This window comes from Sinohyriopsis cumingii, chromosome 12 (genome assembly GCF_028554795.1).
Source record: "Sinohyriopsis cumingii isolate HCF-2022 chromosome 12, ASM2855479v2, whole genome shotgun sequence".
NCBI classification, from domain to species: Eukaryota; Metazoa; Mollusca; class Bivalvia; order Unionida; family Unionidae; genus Sinohyriopsis; species Sinohyriopsis cumingii.
In genome coordinates, this window is record NC_142972.1 from 3,539,983 (window position 1) to 3,550,841 (window position 10,859).

General features: G+C 37.2%; 1 protein-coding gene across 1 annotated transcript in view; it reads left to right on the forward strand.

Annotated features, from left to right (window-relative positions):
• LOC149785926 (ATP-binding cassette sub-family C member 1-like) overlaps positions 1–10,859 on the forward strand; it is a 196,261-nt gene that overhangs the window by 129,205 nt on the left and 56,197 nt on the right. The window contains exons 15-16 of the mRNA XM_089976163.1: positions 9,716–9,842; positions 10,399–10,575. Of these exons, the coding sequence (XP_089832289.1) occupies positions 9,716–9,842; positions 10,399–10,575 (304 nt within the window). The remainder of the gene's footprint in view (positions 1–9,715; positions 9,843–10,398; positions 10,576–10,859) is intronic.

Genomic DNA, 10,859 nt, shown 5'->3' on the forward strand with positions numbered 1-10,859 from the left:
CGTAGTTTGTTGATTGATTGTTTAAATTCAAAATTAACAGGATCAGAATATGATTTAATAAATTCTTCATCTACGAGTGGATATACTCTAACACCTGAACGATTACTACGTACATTATTTATTATTTTAGGAACGTCACCATCAGGAGTAACTGTAAACACGGAAAGATCACCGGTCTGGATCCATGGATATTTACCTCTATATTCAGGAACTGTCATAAATTTTGCTTCATCTATGATAAAATCATCCCGAGTTGGTTCTGGTGGTCCTTTATGCACCGGGGGAATTTCAGGCCAACCTAGTACGGATCTGATTGAAGATTGATAAATATCAATGGCATAATCAGGCGAGTTTATTTCAACCGTCGAGGACAACGTCGGCTCATGAACGTTTATTGATATTTTTGATTCCTTTCCAGTTATTGATTTTATTCTACGCGCAAATTCCTCACTGATATCTTCAATCTGGTAACTGCCGGTTGGTATTCCAACAACAACCCAGTCAGGTGTTCCATCGGGTTTGTTGTTGTTAGCAAATACAAGCGAATTATTTGCTGGTGTACCATTAAATGATTTTGATCTGATATTTGGCCAGCTGTAATATACCCGTAATTGAGCTAGTGCTATTTCTTTTACTGGAATTGCAATAGGAAAATTAACACTAAATTCAGGATTAGTTGAACTTACCGAGATCATCGTTATCTTTGGCGGAGTTGTGTTGGTCACGATCTGCTGGAGTAATTCTGTCATTATTGATACTTGTATCTTTAATACCTTCATCGTATATTTTGGTCATCATTGAAAATTCGAAATCAGATATAATTCCATCACTGAGACGCGCTGATAACAACGAAGATAATTTCGAGTATGCTACCGTCGCTGTATGTAATTTTATTTTGTAATCGGATAACTTTTCGTTCGTACAAGTACATATTTTTTTTTGTGATGATACTAAGCACACCTGCAATAGTTGTTGCTGCTGAAATACAAATAGTTACAGCTACTGGTGCCATCGTTGTTAACGCTGATAATATTACACCGGTTCCAGCAACAACAGCGGATACTGAATAAACAATCACATCAACGATAACCAATCGTCGTCGATATTTTTTTACTTTTACTGTATATTGATCGACTTGATCTTTTAGCGCCGCCTGCCATTCACGCGCTTGATTGTATCTGTATTGCGCACCGTTCATATATATTTTTATGCAGTAACCAATTGAGGTGTTTCAGCTACAAATTCCAAACACCACCAGTAAGATGTTGCGGTTAATGTCTTATCATCTGCATCCAGGATAAATATTTCTTCGGTTCCGCTATTTAATACAACAGATACAACCCCGGAAAACCTGTCGGTGGAATGACGCCATGGAAACATTGTAAATATTTTAAATTTTGCAGCACTAAACACAGATAGCCTGTACACGCCAGTGACTGTTGCGGTATATTTGATAGTATTATTTTGCTGCGACCATGTTGCAAATCCCGATGATACCGTGCATACGATGTTTGTAATATGCCCGGGAGTTATTGCAGCTGGAATTTTAATCAAATTTGTTTTATTGACAATCTCAGGAATTCCCGCTACGATGTTTTGCTGTCTTTGTTTGATCGTGTCTAGGTCAGTTTTGATATCAACGAGTTTCATGTCAATGGCGCGTGGAGTACCGAAGAATTTATCTATGGTATCATCGATTTTTTGAAAATTTCTTCGAAATCTTCCAAAAGCTCCTGCGTGAACATCATACTCAGCCCGTAGCGTGGATAGTTTTCCATCCACGTCGTCGACGTATAGTTTGTTTGCGACGTCGTTGTCAGATTTTGGAGCTGTTACAGCTACTATTTTGTTCCCGCTCATGTTGAGTTCACCTGTCATCGTGTCACCGGTGTTTCTCACGCGATTAGCAACACTTTTTGCAATTTCATCTCTGATGGTTTTAAGTGACATACTTGAATCCCTGATTCTGCCACCGTCAGTAAACACGGGAATATTATCTGCAACTGCACCGAGTACTCGCCGGACTATATCATTCCATTTGATATTGCTGGTTTTTAGTTTACCATATCGATCTTGAAAAATAACAACTTCATCTGGGTCAACTCCAGCAAGGTTCATAATATCAGCGAGGTCATCTTTAGTCGCATACTTTGACAGATCAACGTCGGATTTTATTTTCTTAACGCGTGAAGATCTTCCGTAAATGTCAACCATTATAATAAGATCCGTTGTTTAAAATGCTTTACGCGCAACATATCGGTTGCTTGTATAATCGTGCACGACTTTATGTGGCGGCCTGGATGATTTTGATATAGCGTCGAGTACATTAATTACTTCACGGCCGCATATTGGCGGATCTGTCATTGTTTGTGTGGGTAGCGTTGAATACCAAACTTTATAACCGCTAGTTGTTGCGTGAAGTGGTGCGACATACTTGATAAATTCAACAGGTGGAGCTAACCCGTACGAATCAAAATAAACAATTCCACACGGATCAATCGCGTATGATACCCAGTGAGTACCGGGTCCGGAACGTTTGTCAAGATTAATAATACCTGTTTCTAGTTTGTTTGGTTGTTTCGGTAATTGATCTCGCATAAAAACACCTCTAAAGGCAGATATTTTTAATTTTTTAGCAGCATCAAGTAAATCAAAATTTGATGCTGGAGCGTCTAACGAAATGACCCTGGAAGCCTTAGGCCTCTCCCCCAACGAGATCCCGGTAATCTTAGACCGCGTCCCTTTTTTTTGTATCCCCGCCCTGCTGCTTTCTTTAGTGCCATTCCAGCGGCTGTTCCAACAGCACCTAACGCGGCCGCTTTTGCTACGGCTGGAGCAGCAGCAGCTATTAACGCCGGAATGGCCGCAAGTAGTGGAAATATACCACCCGTTTTAACCATGTCTTTGATGGCGCTCGGGGAGAGATGGAATTGAACTCCAGTTTTTGATTCTAGGGCTTTATTGAAATGTTTAATCTGATTATTTGTCAGCGATAATTTGTTTGGACCACCACTAATATGATCTCGTTTTAGTGATATTTTAGTTCCGCATTTGTTGGCGGTTTTTGATTGAAGCTTTTTTACCTGACCCGGGGTCAGAGTAACATTAACATGACTATACGACATTTTTATATAAAATATATTTTTCTAAATAACACGATTAAAGATTTTCCACCGGTGCATCAACGACCCTCATTCGACCACTGCCACCTTCAAGTAACATGGCCTTGTCGCTAAGTATGACCGCGATCGCTCTGTAATCAACACCACCGGTATTTAATGTTGCTTTGAGATGTATATCAACGACAGATTGTTTTGATAGATCAAGATGTTCTAATGAAAAATAATAAATCGGGTACAATTTTTTAAAATCTAGTTGTGATATTTGCAACCCAGTATCAACATTTTGATCACGTCCCATAAATGACATCAAACGATGATATGCACGTCCTATGTGATTTAATGCATAATTTAGTTGTACATTTTCTGTTGGTTCCTGTTGTCCGTTTATCCGTAAGGAAATATCTGTGAGACCTAGTTGGTCAAATATCATATGAGAGTGAACTTGTGAGTTTAAACGATCAGTTCTCTGAAAAGCAATAAAAATATGTCGTGGTGCAGAAACACCTTGTTGTGATGCTATATGCCATGTAAACTGACCGTTAACGTTAGTTTGCATACTATCTGTGCTTGTTGTTAACCATGACAACAAGGATTTACCACCTGCATCCATGAAAGAAATGAATCGCTGTTCTTCTGCGATCGTTGGAGTCATTACCGGCATCCACAATGAAAGTTTTGATAATATTACTTTACCAGCATCACCAACGGGTCTCCACAGAGCATCATTATCATCGTTTTTTCTTACAAGAACAACCGTGTGTCTAGCTCCAAAAATAACCTTTTTAACATTCCTGCAAAATCCAAAAATATGCGATAGTGGAATTGTACATGAAAAACCTCTATTGCCTTCTAGCAACATATTTCTACGTGTTGCAAATCCTAAGTTGAAATTTTCGCCAGAACCATGAACTACTGGCCACACGTCAGCATCATTGTTATCGGCAAAATTTCTTGGTCGTCTTATATTATACGGATCACTTTCAGGGTTATTGGAGTTATCTTTCACAAACATCATTGTGGGACCTGCTGATCTTGTATAATCATCAGAATATCTCGCCAGACCAATTATTGTTGTAGCAACGTCGACATCATTCTGAATTGATTCAATATTTTTTCCATCAATCATATATGTGGCGCCACTAAATAATGCTATGATCCCGTTGTTGACAAACCCAATTTTTACTGGATCTAAGTAATTAGTATCATCCGTTTTTATAATTGTACCTTCTACCTCAAGAAAGGCATCAGCGGGTAAAAAGTATCTACTTGTGTCATGAACTTGTAGTTCAATTCTTCCACGTTGATCTGGTTGTTTTGCGTCATAGGAATAAAATTGATAATCACGTACAGATTCATCCTTAAGGACGGGTGCTTCCATGTCAAATGCTGTGTCGGATACGCGCTTGAACATTTTATTATAATTATTTTTCGTCTAACACGTTGATCACCGCCGCCGGAAAGTTCCACCTCGGGAAGTTCCACTTCCGGATATCAAACTTGAGATATTATTTCCAGATTCACCGAGTCCTTGATCTGCTAACGCTGCTAGTTTTTGATTTGCAGCTTGATTTATTATTTTACTTACGTCTGCGGGCATCACCTCAGTACTTGCCAGTTTCACCGGTGGTTGTTGTTTTCGTCGCAATAATCGTGCTAGTCTTTCCTTGATCGCCGAGAACGCTTTACCAGCAACATTGACAATTGCACCAGGAGCTTTATCACGAACAATATCAATAGCCTTCATCGATAATTGTTTTGCAACAGGTGCTACTTTGGGAGCTATCCTCGTGAATAATCCTCGAATGACATCACCAAGTCCATTTCCGTAAATTGCTTCATAGATTGGTAATCGTGAGTTTACCGCTCTAACCTGTGTGGGTTTACGATGATTATCATGCACAATCATCTTATTTTATTTACCATTTATCTAACAACTAGTCATCAACGAGCTCATCAATAAGTTCTCGGTAAACGCCGATATCCATGATACCACCTTGAAATAGTCGCCGACAAATATCAGCTGCTTCATTGGTTATTTCTGGTGAATTATTTCCAGCACGTTTTCCTCCTATGAGGACTTCTAACCGTGACACGTCATTGATGATATTATCAGGACATAAACCAGATCCTGTTTTAGGTTCATCTTGAGGTGGTTTAAATACTGGTGGTTGCATTACCGGAGTAAGTACTTCAGTGGTGGCCGGGGGCGAGTCACCTTCTCGAAATCCATGTGGTGAACCTGTCGGTGTAAATGTCATTTTCGGTGCAGAAATTTTCTTCGAGGGGAGTAATTTAATTAGCTCTTTAGTCGTTTTAATTTCCGACTTCAACCTTTGCTGCGGCGAAGAAGATTGTTGTTGTTGTTCTATTTGTTGCAGAGGTGGAGGAAGCTGATACTGGGAGGACTCTCCTTGTTTTGGTTGTTCCCATCTCTCTCTATAAAGTCTTTTTACTTCTTCTTTAAGTCTTTCAAATTCTGGACCTCTAGCTTGTTTTTTGTTGTAATATACGCGATATATCCATTTAATGAAATTATCATCATTTATTTTTTCATAACGGGGTTTTAAAATACTAGATTTATTAGATATACTATTTAATATTGCTTCAGGTAATCTCTCTCTTTCAGTTTTTCTAATTTCCTCAACAACTCCTTCTTTAAATTTTGCAATTAATTCTACGTTTTCTCCTGCTGGTTTGGATTTAGATGCAAGTTCTTTTCTCACATCGGCGACTTCAGCACGAAGTTCTCCAATACCTTCAAGTATTTCCTCATCAACAGGTGGAGGCTGAGCTGCAGCTATGTCAGTTGGAAGGTCTCGTAAAATCTTTTTTGTTTGTTTGGTTCTTCTTGCTGTTTTTTCAGCCTGCACCGCAGTTTGTTCTAATACCGGAAAAATACCCTCTTTCCTCTTCTTATCCTCCTCTTTAATATCTCCCCATATAGTTTTTTCAACAGCCGCTGAAGCTTTCTCAGTAGCTGTAGTGACGGGTTTAAACAGTTTTTTAGTGTCCTCTTCATACTCAACTTGTGCTTCTTGCTGCGCTTGCAAGTTTTTTCTAAATGAGTCTCTGACAGGAAGAAATTTTTTAATTGTTTCTAATCGTTCTCGTGCTGTTCTTGCAGTATGAGATTCTGGATGTACCATTTTATTATAACATAATAATTTAATTAATATCAGCAGAAGAGGAATACAGAAGTTTGATGATATATTATAAACACAGAAAGAACATAAATCCCAAAATAGAAAAACCACCATCAGAACTTGAATATTACTTGAAACATAGAACAAATTCCGAAGATTCAGATGAAGATGAAACAGATGAAGATTCCCATGATTCAGATGATGATTCCCAATATTGATAGCAGCAGAGAGGGGCGTCTACGGTTCTGTTTGGGACAAACAATAATCGTAGACGTGGTAATTGACCTCTATGAGTGGTCACTATTTTTTTTTGGTAAAACACAAGGGTGACCATTCCCCTAAGTGGTCTGTTCACCCTCTCTGCTGCTGATGGTCTCTCATAACAGGTTTGTACAAAAAGACCAGTTTCCAACATCCATGTTTCAGAACAATTTAAAGAAAATAACCACAATCAGTGTACATATATTCTATTCTTTATTATAGTTCTTGCTAAAAGCATTCATCTGCAAACAAAATTATCTAGGAATAAAGATATACTGTCATTAAACATTTTGTCGTATTTACATTTGAAGATCACACATACATGTATTAGTATAAGAAATCAGAGGTCTCACTAGGATTTTAAAACACTGAGTCCAGGACTTCTATTTTAGTATAAATAGGAGTCCCATCAGCAAAAGTTGCAGTCCCCTCCAAAAAGATGTGAACTTTGCAGATTAGAAGAACTATTGGTTGCCACTGAGTTTAATTTCCACATTCTTTGTAACACTGACATATAGCTCTTGATTGTTTATCAGAGTATGATTGAATTTTGTCAGTTTTGTCAATCCAAATGAAACGTCTTATGCAAATACAAAGCCAGGCATCACACACTTCCTTACACTTGGCTACTGTTCCATCTGAACTGTCAGTTCTAGCAACTTAAGCACTCTTCCTAATCTCATTACAATCTTTTTGCCGTTTAACCCAAAAATACTTATCCATTTTTGCAAACAGTATTTTGTCTAAGTCTCAATATGTCTTGATTTCGTGGTCACGTGCACTATTTGTTCGACTACACTCAGAAATGAACACAATAATGAAAGCTAAATGACCACATGTACATCTCTGGGTCTTTCTGCCTCAAAATTCAGTCATTGTAAATATCAGCACATTTCTACACCCAGCAGCCAATCAAAGTCTTTGAACTTGATGCCCAGCTATTGCATCACATTATTTTGATGTACTCTTATAATGGCAACAATACTCATCAGGGGGTTTGTCAGCTACTGAATTTTGTCACTGTAAATATCAGCACAGCTAATTGATCAGTACATTTTCCCACTCTGCAGGTGGATAAAGCAAGATTGACAAGTTTTTGAATTTTGCCACCTACATATTACATGATTACAGAGTACTCCTAAGTGATTTTCTGCATCCCAGATAAAAAATGTGCATCCAGATTTTTTAATTAAGCATTTCCAAGACCTTTGGAAATTATTTCTGACCTACTCCTTTTCCTTTTTATAACACTCAGTATTTATTTTACCAACATTCAAACCACTATTTTGCAAGTGGTCTGCTCTTTTTTTTTTTTTATTCAGTTACAATAATTATTTTCTCCCGCAGTAAAAATGGTCTCTTTTTAGTTGGAAGTTTGTCCATTGTTATGAAGTTTCTAGGTGTTAACAATATTAGTGCTCAGTTGTAATATCAACTGTAAAGATTATTTTGACTGGGCTGTACATGTGCATTGCATATCTAACAATTAATGAAATAACAATGAACAGTTATCTCATCAATAAACAGAATCATTTACTCAGAGACAAAAGTCAATGGCTTAATTCAAAGAAGACATTACAGGGATTAACTCTATAAACAAAGTGTGCAACTAACTTGAATAGACAACAGTTTTGTGATTGAGATGCAACCTCTGTAACATCGGGGGCAAAAAACAACAAACATTACAAGTCTCAAACGATTCTCTCTTGCTGGTTTAATTGACAAAGACCTTATTTACCACCACCCGGCAATATGGATTTACTCTAAAGACAAACAATATATGCGACAACTACATCAGTTTTGGCACTACAATGGTAATTCATGACAAGTACATTAGCCTGGCTTGCGGACTGTAGCAACTTTCACCATTAGCCAGATTCCTTTTCTGGGGTATTTTTTAAACATTTTTTTGTTTTGTTATTTTTTTGTTGTTCTTTTTATGTTTGATTTTTATCCGAATGTTTGTTACTAATCAATTGGTCATTGTGACATATGATTACATATAGATCAGTGGTCTATGTTCCAATGGTACAGTCTATCATAGGGATACTGGGTGTCTATGTTCTCATGATATGGTCGTTCAGAGGGATACTGGGTTCATCTCATACATATGGGTGCTAGGTTCAATAAAGCCGGGAACCAGGCTAAGTGTGGCAATAATCTACATGTACTTCAGTCTGGTTAACAATAGAAACTATAAAACATTATAGATACGCCTAAAAATATTCAGATATCAGTAGCCAGTCTATTCCATTTTTTAGAACGGTATAAGCTGTCATTGTTACGCAGATTAACTAAAGATCAGTGGAGATTTCCTTTCTTTTGCAATGAGGTCATTCATAGTAGTGTTGAAATGCATATTTTGCTGAGACATCATAATCACTGGTCGCATTCAGAAGGTGGTTGCTCACAACAGGGCGTTTATAAAATAAAATTGATTTGTGCATTAAGATTGTGGTCGGAAATGACAGGTGGTTGCTCATAGCAGAGGTTGCTCATAATAGGTTTTACTGTATCCACAATACATGCTTACTCAGCTTTGCATGTAACAATTAATAAATGCTAATTTATGTTTGAAGCTGATTGATTGGGTCCAGTGGTTCATATGGTCTCTTTTGATATAATGATTTAGCATGATTTAACGTTAATACAGTAAAACATGTATTAAAAGACCTCTGCTATGACAGAACCCCTGTCTTGAAAGACCACCTTCTTGATGCATGAATATATTCATTATGTAGTGTTATGACCTCTCATGAGAGACCACCTGTCTTGAGAGACCATTATTGTTTGGCAGAAGATGTGGTCTTTCAAGACAGGTTTCTACTGTATATGTGGTTGTGTGAGTTAGATTTTTAACATAGCTTTAACAATTTTGCAGTCATATCGCTACGATGTCTGCAGTGAGGCAGCTTATAGTGATGTCTAGCACTGGGGCATCATGCCGCAGACATGTTGCATGATGTCCCACCCAGTTACATTATCCTTACACCACACCGACCAGTCCTAACACTAACCTCTTAATGCTGAGTGCCTAGAGATGCTGCGCCAATTTAGACAAGCGTATTATTAGGCTTTATTCATAAATTTATTAAATTTTAAATTTTTGCTGAAAATCTTCATGGCCTTTTATCTTCTTTTCCATAATGTGTTGTAACATTATTTTGTCTCTTTTTTGTTTTCTTCCAGCATCAGTCTCTCCATTCCAGCAGGTTCACTTGTGGCAGTTGTTGGACAGGTTGGATCAGGCAAGTCATCGCTTATATCAGCTATATTGGGAGAAATGGAAAAGATGAAAGGTCAAGTGAATGTCAAGGTAGGAAAGGTCAAAGTTCAAGTGAATGTTACGATGCATTTTTGGTAATGATGTTCACTCAAATACTAGTTTGTGGTTAAAGAATATTAGATTTGTTTATGATATGCAGTTTATTTAACATTTTCAAGTGTTGTTCATCAAAACATTCATTGAATATATTAGACAGAAATTAAAATTTATAATCCTAATACACTTTTCCACATAATACTTGTACTGTTTTCATCACTGGATTTCAATTAGATTTTATGATTTCTCCTTTAATATACTTTAACTCGCTTCATTTAATATTTGAACTTCCCCAAACCCAGAATCTTCATTTGCATTGTCAGGGGTTCAAAAAGTTAGGTTTTACAATATGTTTCAGACAAGAGATCAAACTGTGTAATAGTGTCTGTCAGTAACTCACAGAGGAGGTTTATAGGCACACAAAGCTTTGTACAAAAAATTATACAGAATTAAAACTTTTGAAACTTTGTTATAATTTTTGTGAAGATTTTATTATTGTGATTGCGCATGCTGTAATAATTACCAGATTTAACAATGTACCAAATTATAGGGAAGCTTGGCCTATGTCCCCCAGCAGGCTTGGATTCAAAATGCTACTATACAGGACAACATTCTGTTGGGAAACATAATGGTTGCCAGTCGATATGAGGAGGTGTTAGAGGCATGTGCCCTTAACCCTGACCTAGATATATTACAGGCCAGAGATATGACTGAGATAGGAGAAAAGGTAGATACTTTCAATAACAACTATTCACAGGAATGCAGTTTTAGGATTTTTAAATAGGAAAACTGAACTTGCAGCAAAACTGGATTGTGTAAAGACTATAGTTCAAGATGATTATATTTACTTCTTTGATTATTAGGTAGAATTGTCCTTGCTGCTGCTTTTACTTAATTCACAGTTCTAAGCACCAAGTGTTTATAGCTCAGCATATTGACATAAAAAATTTCATTGCTATCATATGGCTTTCAGTATAACTGATAAGTGTGAGTTTTAGATGTAAGTGCATT